This window comes from Cherax quadricarinatus, chromosome 10 (assembly GCF_038502225.1).
Source record: "Cherax quadricarinatus isolate ZL_2023a chromosome 10, ASM3850222v1, whole genome shotgun sequence".
Classification (NCBI taxonomy): domain Eukaryota; kingdom Metazoa; phylum Arthropoda; class Malacostraca; order Decapoda; family Parastacidae; genus Cherax; species Cherax quadricarinatus.
This window is the reverse complement of record NC_091301.1, coordinates 4,638,291-4,653,966: the sequence shown is the minus strand read 5'-3', so window position 1 is coordinate 4,653,966 and position 15,676 is coordinate 4,638,291. Positions and strand designations below refer to the sequence as shown.

Below are 15,676 nucleotides of genomic sequence, written 5' to 3'. Positions count from 1 at the left end.
TTAACATTTCTATCTTTATCCCTTTAGCTCTGGTGGCCTGGTGGTTAACGCTCTCGCTTCACACGGCGAGGGCCTGGGTTCGATTCCCAGCCAGAGTAGAAACATTGGGCGTGTTTCTTTCCACCTGTTGTCTATGTTCCCCATCAGTAAAAAATGGGTACCTGGGTGTTAGTCAACTGGTGTTGGTCGCATCCTGGGACACTGACCTAATTTGCCTGAGATGCTCAGCATAACAAGTGGCTTTCTATGTAGTAGTATGTCATTGTTGTCAGCTAGGACTGTATACTATGTACATGTACTTGTAGTAAATAAAGATTATTATTATTATTATTATTATCAATCCCGGCTGCCTTACCCCCTTTCATTTTACCTACTGCCTCACGAACTTCCCCCACACACAACTGGCTCTTCCTCACTCCTACAAGATGTTATTCCTCCTTGCCCTATACACGAAATCACAGCTTCCCTATCTTCATCAACATGTAACAATCCCTCAAAATATTCCCTCCATCTTCCCAATACCTCGAACTCTCCATTTAATAACTCTCCTCTCCTATTTTTAACTGACAAATCCATTTGTTCTCTAGGCTTCCTTAACTTGTTAATCTCACTCCAAAACTTTCTTATTTTCAACAAAATTTGTTGATAACATCTCACCCATTCTCTCATTTGCTCTCTTTTTACATTGCTTCACCACTCTCAACCTCTCTCTTTCTCCATATACTCTTCCCTCCTTGCATCACTTCTACTTTGTAAAAACTTCTCATATGCTAACTTTTTCTCCCTTACTACTCTCTCTACATCATTCCACCAACCGCTCCTCTTCCCTCCCGCACCCACTTTCCTGTAACCACAAACTTCTGCTGAACACTAACACTACATTTTTAAACCTGCCCCATACCTCTTCGACCCCATTGCCTATGCTCTCATTAGCCCATCTATCCTCCAATAGCTGTTTATATCTTACCCTAACTGCCTCCTCTTAGTTTATAAACCTTCACCTCTCTTCCCTCATGCTTCTATTCTCCTTGTATCCCATCTGCCTTTTACTCTCAGTGTAGCTACAACTAGAAAGTGATCTGATATATCTGTGGCCCCTCTATAAACATGTACATCCTGAAGTCTACTGAACAGTCTTATCTACCAATACATAATCCAACAAACTACTGTCATTTTGCCTTACATCATATCTTGTATACTTATTTATCCTCTTTCTTAAAATATGTATTACCTATAACTAAACCCCTTTCTATACAAAGTTCAATCAAAGGGCTCCCATTATCATTTACACCTGGCACCCCAAACTTACCTACCACACCCTCTAAAATTTTCTCCTACTTTAGCATTCAGGTCCCCTACCACAATTACTCTCACTTGGTTCAAAGGCTCCTATACATTCACTTAACATCTCCCAAAATCTCTCTCTCTCCTCTACATTCCTCTCTTCTCCAGGTGTGTACACTCTTATTATGACCCACTTTTTGCATCCAACCTTTACTTTAATCCATATAATTCTTGAATTTACACATTCATATTCTCTTTTCTCCTTCCATAACTGATCCTTCAACATTACTGCTACCCCTTTCTTTGCTCCAACTCTCTCAGATACTCCAAATTTAATCCCATTTATTTCCCCCACCGAAACTCCCCTACCCCCTTCAGCTTTGTTTCGCTTAGGGCCAGGACATCCAACATTTCATTCATAACATCAGCAATCATCTGTTTCTTGTCATCCGCACTACATCCACGCACATTCAAGCATCCCAGTTTTATAAAGTTTTTCTTCTCTTTTTTAGTAAATGTCTACAGGAGAAGGGGTTACTAGCCCATTGCTCCCGGCATTTTAGTCGCCTATATGACACGCATGGCTTATGGAGGAAAGATTCTTTTCCACTTCCCCATGGACAATAGAAGAAATAAAGAACAAGAGCTATTTAGAAAAAGGATAAAAACCTAGATGTATATATACATGTATATGCATGTGCATCTGAAGTGTGATCAAAGTGTAAGTAGGAGTAGCAAGATATCCCTGTTATCTAGCATGTTTATGAGACAGAAAAAGAAACCAGCAATCTTACCATCATGCAAAACAGTTACAGGTTTCTGTTTCACAGTCATCTGGCAGGACAGTAGTACTTCCCTGGGTGGTTGCTGTCTACCAACCTACTACCTATATCAACCTTATTGTAATACTGTACAGATCCCCTATTGACTAACATCCATCACTGAACTCTTCTATAATTTTTAATTTTCCTTTTACAATAATTGGCCTTTCCTTGCTCTCATGTTTCTGACAATTAGTCGGCTCTTATTCCCTGTGATGTGAACAAAATGGTCTCCACATAAGGCATGGTTGAATTTTGTGGCCAGGCACTAGGGCTGCCCTCCCAACCACATGGGTGATCACAGACTAATAGTTTATTTTCTAACATTTTTAAATTTATTGGAGTCTGAATTGAACAAGGCTGACATCCAAAAACAAAAAATGTCAAGTTCCTTCAAGTGCTCCATAGCTGTCTTCAAGATGGTACTGGACAGGCATTTATTCAGTACCTGACCAGCTGGGCTGTGGTTCGTAAGTCGGTTTGCATGTAGCCAGCAGTAACAGCCTGGTTGATAAAGTCTTGATCCACCACGAAACCTGGTCATGGACTGGGTCATGGACTGGGCCATGGGGGCAATGACCCACCAAAACCCCCTCTAGGTATGCCCTAGTAATTATAAGAATTAAGACAGACTCCAAAACTATGGAAGGATGTTGCAAGATTTACAGTGTGCTTTGACCTACGAGATCATACAGTGCCTGGGAAATGGGAGATAATCAGTTGATCCCAGGCAGGGAACTATAAATCTGATAACTAATTTTAGCAGTGCAAATCCTGAAAGGCAGTTAATTCATATAATATGGAGTCCCTAAGCCATAAAAGCTTAAAGCTAGCCCAGCTTGATATGGGAAAATGCATTTACTAAACTGTTCTAGGCAGTGCCTGGAACAGTTTAGTACAGTAAATCTGAAAGAGCTACTCACATGAAAGGCAGTATAGGCAACGACCAGCTCATTTAAAGATTTATTTTGTAAACATCTAAGGAGGTGCCAGCTATCACGAGACAAAGTGGAATGGACTGGCAATTTGCTACAGGCAACAGAGCTCAGGTGGTGGGCCAGCTTGGCATGATTAGTCCTTAGAGCACTTGGGCACAGAGATGACCCAGACTGCATGATTGCACGAGAGAACAACCCTGGGGGATTGACAAAGCTTAAAATTTAAAGTGGCGCTTAAAATCCGAAAATATTTTTAATTTTCAGATTTTGACAGCTTTATTATGCACCCCATATCCATCCTGTGAGTATTCAAAACATTACAGAGGCACAATGGGTCAAGGGACTGGACCCCCAATATTTTGACTAAGCAAGTATATGATCTGGTAATAATCTCCAGTGTTTATGCAAATGCATTCAAACAAAAATGAGTAGTTTGTGTATATAGTGGACCCTCGCTTAACGAACGCATCGCATAATGTTAAATCCGCCTAACGAAGCATTTGAGCATAAAAATTTTGCCCCACCTAACTATAAAAAACTCTCCCAACGTGATTTGTCCAGGACCTGTCCACATGTGGCCTGAGCGCGCCTCAGCTAATTCAAATTCAAGTTTATTCTCTATAAGGGTTACAATGTGGGGTTTACAGGTTTTGGGTATTGTGTGGTTTACATGTTATAAAATACTAATTACAGAGGGGGCCACTAGGACACCTAGCCTGGCTAGGCATTTCAAGCAGACTTAGATTAATTCTTAACATTAAATCCTTACAGATTATGGTATTAAGGCTAAGTGACTACATCATAATTTGCGAGTTTAGCAATGTGAATGCTTTTGTTTTGGCACAATACAAAGTGTCTATATTGGAGTATCATAGGCAAACTGAAGACTAGTTAGGATTTATTATTTTAAGATTAAGATTAGTATTTCTGGGTTTATAGTCAGTGGGTGAGTGAGTAATTGTGAACCACCAGGTGGTTATCATGTAGTTAGTTGTCGGGGTGGATCTGGGAGATAAGATGTTTTCTAACTGTAGTTTTGAAAGTGATGAATGTGTCTGCAGTTCTAGAGTTTTCAGGTAGGGTGTTCCAGATTTTAGGGCCTTTGAAATACATTGAATTTTTGTAAAGGTTTAGTCGGACACGGGAAATGTCAGATGTTTGTGTCTGGTGTTATGCCTGTGGATCCTGTCACAACTATCAAGAAAGCATTTTAGGTCAAGGTTAATATTGGAATTTAAGGTCATGTAGATATAGACTGCACATTAGTAAGTGTGGATGTTCTAAACAGGGAGTAAGTTTAGATCTATGAAGAGTGGGGGGGAGGGTGTTGCCAGGGATGGGATTTAGTGATTATTCTTACTGCGGCATTTTGTTGGGTTATTATTGGCTTTAGGTGTGTTGCTGCAGTTGAACCCCAAGCACAGATAGCATAGGTGAGGTATGGATATACAAGTGAATGGTATAGTGTGAGAAGGGCAGTTTGCGGCACATAGTATCGTATCTTGGAGAGGATCCCCACCGTTTTGGATACTTTTTTTTGTTATGTGTTGGATATGGGTGCTGAAATTTAGGTTGTCGTCGAGGTATAGGCCAAGGAATTAGCCCTCATTACGTCTGGTAATTAGAGTGTTGTCGATCTTAATGTTAAGTTGCACAACACCTGCTCTGCTACCAAACATAATATAGTAGGTTTTGCCAGTGTTAAGTGTAAGTTTATTGGCTGTCATCCAAGTCGATATTTTGAGCAGCTCCTCGTTAACAATGGTGTTGAGGGTGGCAAGATTAGGGTGGGAGATGACAAGTCGTGTCGTCAGCAAAGATAATGGGTTTCAGGTGTTGGGATATGTTTGGAAGATCACTGATGTAAATGAGGAACAGCAGGGGTCCGAGGACACTTCCCTGCGGAACTCTAGTATCAAGTGGCCGTATTGATGAGGCTGTGTCTTTAATGGTGACATACTGATACCTATTAGAAAGGTAGGATTTAAAATATGCAAGCGCATGGCCTCTTACACCATAGTGGTCAAGTTTGTGGAGTAGGATGCCATGGTCTACTGTGTCAAATGCTTTTCTTAGGTCAATAAAAATTCCTAATGGATATTCCTTATTTTCCAATGCTGTGTAAAGCAGATCTAACATTTTTATAATTGCATCATCAGTGCTTCTATTTTTCCTGAATCCAAATTGGCAGGGGTTGAGTATGTTTTGTGACGTTATAAATGAATATAGTCTCCTGTGCACGAGTTTCTCGAAGATTTTGGATAGCAATGGTAAGTTGGATATTGGCCTATACTAGTTGTTTACGTCTGTAGGGTCACCACCTTTATGTATTGGTGTAACCCTTGCTGTCTTGAGTAGTGTCGAGAAAGTGCTAGTTTTTAGCGACTTGTTAAAAAGTAATGTAATAGCATGCGAAAGGACATGGTCTGCTCGCCTGTACAATAATGGTGGGACGCGAGACAGATTCCCCGAGTTATTTTTAAGTGACTTTATGACTGCGGTGACTTCCGTGGGCTCGGTTGGTTCAAGATAGAAAGAATTTGGGAAATTCCCATCTAAGTAGTCCCTGGCACAGGCATTGGTACGTGGAATTTTACTGGCGAGATTAGATCTTATGTTTGAGAAGAAGTCGTTTATCTTGTTAGCTGTATCAGTGGGATGCAGTGGTGTTTCATGAGGTTTAGTTAAAAAATATTCTTGTTTTTTTTTTCAGTTTGTGGGTCCCCAGAATCTGGGGAAGTGTTTCCCCAGGTCTTTTTTATATCTCCTCTTATGTCAGTGCATCTGCTGGAGTATTACAGTTGTTTGGCTTTGTTTATTAATTTGGCGAGAACTGTTGAATATTGTTTAATAATATCTTTGTGTATTAAGCCCTGTCTATATTGCTTTTCATATTGGTGTTTCTTATCAATGGATTTCAGAATGCTGCTGGTTAGCCATGGGCAACCAAGCCGTTTATTCGTGATCTGTTTCGTTTTTACCTGGACAATGTTTGTTGTATAGTCGAAGTATTTTGTTAAGAAAAATGTCTGTCCAATCATCAATACCATTGGCATTGGAGAATTCTGTAGGCCAGTCAACAGTCTCCAGGTCTGCTGTGAAATTCCTTATTGAGGCCTCGTCATGGAGTCTAAATGAAACTTTGTTGTATCCGAGTGGTGGCTTACTAATGTTTGTTAAGAGGAAGGTTGGGTAGTGGTCAGTAGGGCTGTCTGTGATTATCCCTGATTTAAGGGGGGCTAGTATATTGGTCCATATGTGGTCTATTATGGTTGCACTTGTCTCAGTCAGCCTGGTTGGTTTAGTTATTGTTGGTATGAGGAGTGTTGTTCATATTGTTGATGAAATCAGTTACAGTCTGATCATCTGGTAGGCCAGGGTTGATATTGAAGTCTCCAGCTAAGAGAAGGTGGTGCTTGTTCATTTGTCTGTTTGTTATTAGTGACTTTAAATTCAATTCAAAGTTTATTCTCTATAAGGATTACAATGCTGAGTTTACAGAATTTGGTTATTGTGTGTTTTACATGTAGTTAAATAATGATTACAGAGTGTACCACTAGAACACCTAGCATGGCTAGGCATTTCACTGACGTTTGGGATGTTTGTGTGGGGTATCTGATATATGGCACCAATTGTTATAGGCGTCTTGAGGTTTTTTACAGTAAAATTGGCAAAAATGTATTCCCCATATTTATTACTAAAGCAATTAGTGCTAATACAAGATAGTTGGTTAGAGTAATAGATTGCAGTACCACCCCCAACTTGGTATGGTCTGCAGTTGTGGATTGCTGTGTATCCTGGTAGTGGGTAGATATCAATTGTGTCCTGCTTAAGGCAGGTCTCAGTAAGAATAATGCAGGAGAAGGGTGTCTTTAGTGACAAGGAGTGCCAGGTCATCATAGTGTTTGCTTAAGGACCTGATGTTGTAGTCAAGAACCTGGAGTTTTACCTGGAGAGAGTTCCGGGGGTCAGCGCCCCCACAGCCCGGTCAGTGACCAGGCCTCCTGGTGGATCAGAGCCTGATCAACCAGGCTGTTACTGCTGGCTGCACGCAAACCAACGTACGAGCCACAGCCCGGCTTGTCCAGTGCCAGCTTGAAGACTGCCAGGGGTCTGTTGGTAATCCCCCTTATGTATGCTGGGAGGCAGTTGAACAGTCTCGGGCCCCTGACACTTATTGTATGGTCTCTTAACGTGCTAGTGACACCCCTGCTTTTCATTGGGGGGATATTGCATCGTCTGCCAAGTCTTTTGCTTTCGTAGTGAGTGATTTTCGTGTGCAAGTTCGGTACTAGTCCCTCTAGGATTTTCCAGGTGTATATAATCATGCATCTCTCCCGCCTGCGTTCCAGGGAATACAGGTTCAGGAACCTCAAGCGCTCCCAGTAATTGAGGCGTTTTATCTCCGTTATGCGTGCCGTGAAGGTTCTCTGTACATTTTCTAGGTCAGCAATTTCACCTGCCTTGAAAGGTGCTGTTAGTGTGCAGCAATATTCCAGCCTAGATAGAACAAGTGACCTGAAGAGTGTCATCATGGGCTTGGCATCCCTAGTTTTGAAGGTTCTCATTATCCATCCTGTCATTTTTCTAGCAGATGCGATTGATACAATGTTATGGTCCTTGAAGGTGAGATCCTCTGACATGATCACTCCCAGGTCTTTGACATTGGCGTTTCGCTCTATTTTGTGGCCAGAATTTGTTTTGTACTGTGATGAAGATTTAATTTCCTTGTGTTTACCATATCCAAGTAATTGAAATTTCTCATCGTTGAACTTCATATTGTTTTCTGCAGCCCACTGAAAGATTTGGTTGATGTCCGCCTGGAGCCTTGCAGTGTCTGCAATGGAAGACACTGTCATGCAGATTCGGGTGTCATCTGCAAAGGAAGACACGGTGCTGTGGCTGACATCCTTGTCTATGTCAGATATGAGGATGAGGAACAAGATGGGAGCGAGTACTGTGCCTTGTGGAACAGAGCTTTTCACCGTAGCTGCCTCGGACTTTACTCTGTTGACGACTACTCTGTGTTCTGTTAGTGAGGAAATTATAGATCCATCGACCAACTTTTCCTGTTATTCCTTTAGCACGTATTTTGTGCGCTATTATGCCATGGTCACACTTGTCGAAGGCTTTTGCAAAGTCTGTATATATTAAATCTGCATTCTTTTTGTCTTCTAGTGCATCTAGGACCTTGTCGTAGTGATCCAATAGTTGAGACAGACAGGAGCGACCTGTTCTAAACCCATGTTGCCCTGGGTTGTGTAACTGATGGGTTTCTAGATGGGTGGTGATCTTGCTTCTTAGGACCCTTTCCAAGATTTTTATGATATGGATAGTGGTTATACGCATACATTCGGTACATTTCACATTATCCCAGTGTTTTTAGTGCTTGTAACTGCAAAATAAGTCACCATGGGCACCAAGAAAGCTAGTGCCAACCCTGTGGTAAAAAAGGGCGAGAATTAATATGGAAATGAAGAAAGAGATAACGGCAAAGTACGAAAGTGGAGCGAGTGTCTCGGAGCTGGCCAGGTTGTATACCAAACGCCAATCAACCATCACTATCATCTTGGCCAACAAAAAGACAATCAAGGAAGCTGTTCTTGCAAAAGGTGCCACAACTGACGAAATTGCTCCAGAGGAAGGGAGAGAGAAATTGAGGAAGTCGCCTTCAACGATTAAGGAAATGTGTACAATGTGGTCAAATGTGCAAACCTTTATGGAGGAAAAATCACCCTGACAGCTATTGCAAGCCGTGCTGGTGACTAACAATGACAATGTTGTGAACCACTTTAGGAAAATCTTAAAAGGAATGTGAGGTACAGAGCTCTAGGGACAGATTTTTGGTGCAACAGAGGTCCAGTGACTCAAGTTGTTCCCAGTGGCATTAAAAGAAGAAGAGAAGTAACCCTGGAAAAGGACTTGCTACCTCAGGTCCTCATGGAAGGGGATTCCCCTTCCAAACAAAAACTTCCACCATCTCCCCTCCTCCCACCCCATCAATCACCAGATCTTCAATAAATGTAAGTCATGTATTCTTTATTTAGTACAGTAGTAATTGTGCATGCTTTCTTTTTGGGTTTATAAAAATATATATTTCATGTGGTAAAAAAATTTTTTTTTTTCATACTTTGGGGTGTCAGGAACAGATTAATTTTATTTCCATTGTATTTCTTTTGGGGAAAATTAATTCGGCTAACGATAATTTCGGCTAACGATAATTTCAGCTAACGACGAGCTCTCAGGAACGGATTAATATCGTTAGGCGAGGGTCCACTGTAATTGCAAATTATAATATGCAATATTACAAATTCAACAATTTTGAGTTATTTAAAGGATGCAAAGTGAGTTATCTCCAAAATAGCTGGTTATAAGCCATTTTAGAGGGTTATCTTTCAAGTTTGTGCCAAAATATAAAATAATATTCAGAGGCGCATAATGGGTCCAGGGACAGCCTCAAAGTTTAGACAGAAACAAGCTTCAGTGGTAATGAACTAGTTACATGCTTATATCTGATTACAGCCATAATGGGTTATTAATGGAGAATACCAATTCAATCACAAAAATATCAGTTTAACTTTTATGTAGTTAAGAATTATTTATTGTAGCAAGGTATGGTTGAATTTAAACAAGTGGTTATTAGTTATGGTATTTACAATATTCAGTGTCAAGGCATTTTTTCCAGAGTGGGAAAAAGAGCTAAGTATGGAGAGAAAAGAAAAAAAAAACATACAGATGGAGACAACAGTATTTTAATAGACTCACCAGAAGTGTAAGGGGAAAGGATTTGGTAATGTACAGATGCTGCTCCAGCTCCATCTCCAAAGATAGTGACCTTGTTTGGGTCACCACCCAAGTTACCTATGTTATTGTGCACCCAGCGAAGAGCCAGTGTCTGGTCCTTCAGCCCAAGATTACCCGGCATTACAGCATCCTCCATAGATAAAAATCCTTTAGGAAATACAATGTCAAAATAAAAGTAATGAATGTTATATTGCTGGGGATAAAAAAGATACTCACTTTTATTCAAGTTTCGTGGAATACTTTACTGGTAAAGAGAGAAAAAAAAAAAAAAAAAAAGTTATGAAAAATTTAATATTTTAAGCTGATTGCCACTCTTAGGTTAAGGGGGCAGGGAGAGAAATGCATAGAAAGTGGTAATTACCTGGAGTTTACCTGGAGAGAGTTCTGGGGGTCAACGCCCCCGCGGCCCGGTCTGTGACCAGGCCTCCTGGTGGATCAGAGCCTGATCAACCAGGCTGTTGCTGCTGGCTGCATGCAAACCAACGTACGAGCCACAGCCCGGCTGGTCAGGAACCAACTTTAGGTGCTTGTCCAGTGCCAGCTTGAAGACTGCCAGGGGTCTGTTGGTAATCCCCCTTATGTATGCTGGGAGGCAGTTGAACAGTCTTGGGCCCCTGACACTTATTGTATGGTCTCTTAACGTGCTAGTGACACCCCTGCTTTTCATTGGAGGGATGGTGCATCATCTGCCAAGTCTTTTGCTTTCGTAGTGAGTGATTTTCGTGTGCAAGTTCGGTACTAGTCCCTCTAGGATTTTCCAGGTGTATACAATCATGCATCTCTCCCGTCTGCGTTCCAGGGAATACAGGTTTAGGAACCTCAAGCGCTCCCAGTAATTGAGGGGTTTTATCTCTGTTACGCGCGCCGTGAAGGTTCTCTGTACATTTTCTAGGTCAGCAATTTCACCTGCCTTGAAAGGTGCTGTTAGTGTGCAGCAATATTCCAGCCTAGATAGAACAAGTGACCTGAAGAGTGTCATCATGGGCTTGGCCTCCCTAGTTTTGAAGGTTCTCATTATCCATCCTGTCATTTTTCTAGCAGATGCGATTGATACAATGTTATGGTCCTTGAAGGTGAGATCCTCCGACATGATCACTCCCAGGTCTTTGACGTTTGTGTTTCGCACTATTTTGTGGCCAGAATTTGTTTTGTACTCTGATGAAGATTTAATTTCCTCATGTTTACCATATCTGAGTAATTGAAATTTCTCATCGTTGAACTTCATATTGTTTTCTGCAGCCCACTGAAAGATTTGGTTGATGTCCGCCTGGAGCCTTGCAGTGTCTGCAATGGAAGACACTGTCATGCAGATTCGGGTGTCATCTGCAAAGGAAGACACTGTGCTGTGGCTGACATCCTTGTCTATGTCAGATATGAGGACGAGGAACAAGATGGGAGAGAGTACTGTGCCTTGTGGAACAGAGCTTTTCACCGTAGCTGCCTCGGACTTTACTCTGTAAACTTTGACAAAAAAAAATTTAACCTAGCAAGTAGTGTCTGCCAGTGGTGCTGTAGTTAAATTTATATAAACAATGGAGCCATTTATGAACACCTCAATTACTGGGAGCGCTTGAGGTTCCTGAACCTGTATTCCCTGGAACACAGGCGGGAGAGATACATGATTATATACATCTGGAAAATCCTAGAGGGACTAGTACCGAACTTGCACACGAAAATCACTCGCTACGAAAGCAAAAGACTTGGCAGACGATGCAACATCCCCCCAATGAAAAGCAGGGGTGTCACTAGCACGTTAAGAGACCATACAATAAGTGTCAGGGGCCCGAGACTGTTCAACTGCCTCCCAGCATACATAAGGGGGATTACCAACAGACCCCTGGCAGTCTTCAAGCTGGCACTGGACAAGCACCTAAAGTCGGTTCCTGATCAGACGGGCTGTGGCTCGTACGTTGGTTTGCGTGCAGCCAGCAGTAACAGCCTGGTTGATCAGGCTCTGATCCACCAGGAGGCCTGGTCGCAGACTGGGCCACGGGGGCGTTGACCCCCGGAACTCTCTCCAGGTAAACTCCAGGTAAACTGCTGTGGCAGCTATGTCAGGAGTAAAAGGAGCAGATTTTTGAAGATGAAACTCTTGGCTTTCCGAGAAAGTAAATACGAACTGAAAGAATACCAAAGGTAAAGTGTATGTAACAAAAAATAAAGACCACCACACTAAGCTAAAATAAACTGGATTGGTAAAAAAAAAAATTCCGAGTCCTTACAACCACGACAAATAAAAAAATCTAAGCCATGGGAAAAAGTTAAAAATGTGCTCCTTAGTCAGCAGCATGCCAATGGCTATACAGTGTGACAAGTACCTGCAGGCAGAGGTACATCAGTGGTGAAAGAACCAATTGCTAACTGGTGCAGTTGTATAACAGGCAAACAAACGCAAAAAAAGATATTTAAATGCTGTAGTAGCTCTGCTGTGGTTAAATATACAATAAATATAGGGAGGAGCATGCCAGATGTGTAGTTCTAAAGTTTTAAATACAAACTGTTAATTAGAATGGCAGTTGCCAAAAGAATTAGCACATTTGGAAATAAGCTAACTCTTCTGAAGAACATACTGCATAGAGAAAAATAGTTACCTGGAGTTTACCTGGAGAGAGTTTCGGGGGTCAACGCCCCCGCGGCCCGGTCTGTGACCAGGCCTCCTGGTGGATCAGCGCCTGATCAACCAGGCTGTTGCTGCTGGCTGCACGCAAACCAACGTACGAGCCACAGCCCGGCTGATCAGGAACTGACTTTAGGTGCTTGTCCAGTGCCAGCTTGAAGACTGCCAGGGGTCTGTTGGTAATCCCCCTTATGTGTGCTGGGAGGCAGTTGAACAGTCTCGGTCCTCTGACACTTATTGTATGGTCTCTTAACGTGCTAGTGACACCCCTGCTTTTCATTGGGGGGATGGTGCATCGTCTGCCAAGTCTTTTGCTTTCGTAGTGAGTGATTTTCGTGTGCAAGTTCGGTACTAGTCCCTCTAGGATTTTCCAGGTGTATATAATCATGTATCTCTCCCTCCTGCGTTCCAGGGAATACAGGTTTAGAAACCTCAAGCGCTCCCAGTAATTGAGGTGTTTTATCTCCGTTATGCGCGCCGTGAAAGTTCTCTGTACATTTTCTAGGTCGGCAATTTCACCTGCCTTGAAAGGTGCTGTTAGAGTGCAGCAATATTCCAGCCTAGATAGAACAAGTGACCTGAAGAGTGTCATCATGGGCTTGGCCTCCCTAGTTTTGAAGGTTCTCATTATCCATCCTGTCATTTTTCTAGCAGATGCGATTGATACAATGTTATGGTCCTTGAAGGTGAGATCCTCCGACATAATCACTCCCAGGTCTTTGACGTTGGTGTTTCGCTCTATTTTGTGGCCAGAATTTGTTTTGTACTCTGATGAAGATTTAATTTCCTCATGTTTACCATATCTGAGTAATTGAAATTTCTCATCGTTGACATCCAAAACAGAATATTTTCCACTACAGTTTGTCAACAGCACTATAATATCATCGTGCAGTTAACTGGGTAGATGAATGTCAGAAGAAAATCAAGCCTCTCATTCCTAGAGAAGAGTCAAAGTGATTCAGGGAAGGTAATATTAGTATGATAAAACCTGGATGATTGTCACCAGCCCCCTCAGTCAAGGAATCTGTAGCCTGAAATTATGGAAAAAATGCAGAGAAAATATGCAGCCTTTAGTCTCAGTGTACCAGACCAGATGAACGTTAAACATCCTCTGAATCAGTCTGCAGATGGCGCACATTAGGAATAGATCAGCAGTCCACAGCTTCTCTGGGGTCTTGGCCCAAATGAGAAGGGTCAAAATTCCAAACTGTCTACTCTGGAGGAAGCAGCCCACTTGCCCAAACACTTAAAACATTAATTAAAAGGAAAATGAGGCAATACAGAGATTCTGCAACATTACAGTGCAACCCATCCTTTCCAGGTAATTAGGAAAGAAAGCAAGCCCAGTATACACAATTATTGATAAACCTGACAAAAAACGGTTTTTGTGCATGTTGCATCTTCGGAGACACTAACCGAGGACCCCCAGGCGGTACTGAATTACCACCAGCACCACATCACGGTTCATGAGGGCTAGAGGAGGAGAGGCAGCAGCTCTCCCAGACACAAAGCCACCACCATGGATGTACACCAGTACAGGCTGCTTTCTAGACATGCGCTGCAAATAAAGTGCGAAAAATAAGAAAAGTAGATTTTTAAATTTAGCTACATACAGGTTCATATGAAAAATGTTTAAAGTTACTGCAATAAATTTTACACAATGTTCTGGCAAGGCATTACCAAAGCTTCAGGGCAAAGCCTTTAGTTTAACTTCACTTCTGGTGTACTGTACAAACATTTTTAGTAATGGAAAAATTTACTCTTACATTTGTCTTATGATTAATATTATGTATATATTGCTTTAGCTTCTAGGTACAAGAGCCATTTATAATGCCCCTTAAACAGGCGTGTTTGACACAAAAATCTTACAAGGAAAAGCTACTTCATTTTTCTAAATAGTGGGAATACTGTTTCAATAATTGCCTATTATCAAGTATAAATACTAACTTACGAAACAAGTAGAAATCATGCATGAATAGCAGCATAATATTAGGGAACAAAGTCTAAACAATCTTATTTCATATTAAAACTTAATACACAGTATGTAAACCAATAAACTACTCTTAAATGTTTTTGTTTTTAGTTATGATAGAAGGAAGTCATTTAATTTTAACAGACAGTTTCCCACCGAGGTAGGAAGACTAACATAGAAGAAACATTTTCATCATCAGTCACTTCATTATAGTCTTGCCAGAGGTGCACCAATACTACACTTCCAATGCTCCTTCCAAGTGTAATATCCCCATCCCTCCTCCAGTGCTGGCACTGTACTTTCCACCTCAAGGACTCCAGTCCAGCAAATCCTTTCATAAATATTACAATGTTACCTTGCCTACTCCAACAGCACAAATCAAAAAACCACTTTCTTTTCCCTCCTAGTATTTAACACGCTCACACATGCCTGTTGGATATCCAAATCCCTCGCTGCAATTTCTCCTAATGAGACACTACCCAACCTTCCAGCCACTCCAGATTTATACATGCTCCAAGTCGTCATATCTTGCTCCATCTCAATGTCCAAACTACCTCAACAGCCCCTCCTCAACCCTATGGATAATACTTTGTAACCCCCGCACCTCTTTCTAATCTTCAAATTATGAATTCTCTGCATAATATTCACACCACACATTGTCCTAAAACACATCAATGCTTCCACCCTCCTAACCAACATTCAACCCATTTAAGCGTGTTGGTACTTTATACTCCCATACATTCTATTTCCCTCCATAACAATATAAATGTTAAAAACTTTGTATTACTTTCCAGTGAGGCATCTATAAATTTAAGCAAGAATTTCATTAAGAAGTGCTATATTCATAAAATTAAGTAAACTTTGAAATGAAGACTTTTTTAAAGTCTAGGGAATAAAGTATGCATAATGGTTTGCATATTAGTCACTGAAGGTCTGATACCTGCCACTGCTATCTTTCCAGGTTTTAACCAGACTTTTTTTTTTTTTTTTTATCAGGAGCGCTGAACCCATTGGGTCACCCGGCACAGATGTTTAGGAAGCTTAATAATCTGTATACTGAGCGCATACTAACCAACTGTGTGAAAATATTAAGATAAAGACAGTCCTCTTCACCAAGAAGCATGTTGCCGTGAAGCTGAGGACATTGTGGTGGCTCCCAGGAACCGTTCCTCACACCCGTCCATCCACCTGCACCCACAGGATCCTATGCAGGGATTTAACCGTTTATTTTTTATTTGGA

The 15,676-nt window shown here is 41.4% G+C and overlaps 1 protein-coding gene across 6 annotated transcripts in view; it reads right to left on the bottom strand.

Moving 5' to 3' along the window:
• LOC128687902 (cocaine esterase-like) overlaps positions 1 to 15,676 on the bottom strand; it is an 82,735-nt gene that overhangs the window by 26,564 nt on the left and 40,495 nt on the right. For 3 of the 6 annotated variants that reach the window (XM_070083537.1, XM_070083535.1, XM_070083536.1), the window contains 4 exons: positions 15,509 to 15,640; positions 13,881 to 14,022; positions 9,809 to 9,994; positions 3,029 to 3,240 (listed from right to left, as the gene is read on the bottom strand). In XM_070083537.1, the coding sequence (XP_069939638.1) occupies positions 3,029 to 3,240; positions 9,809 to 9,994; positions 13,881 to 14,022; positions 15,509 to 15,559 (591 nt within the window). In that variant the 5' untranslated portion in view covers positions 15,560 to 15,640. Of the gene's footprint in view, positions 1 to 3,028; positions 3,241 to 9,808; positions 9,995 to 13,880; positions 14,023 to 15,508; positions 15,641 to 15,676 lie in introns of those variants that run through there. The other 3 variants (XM_070083538.1, XM_070083539.1, XM_070083540.1) reach the window with 3 other exon arrangements.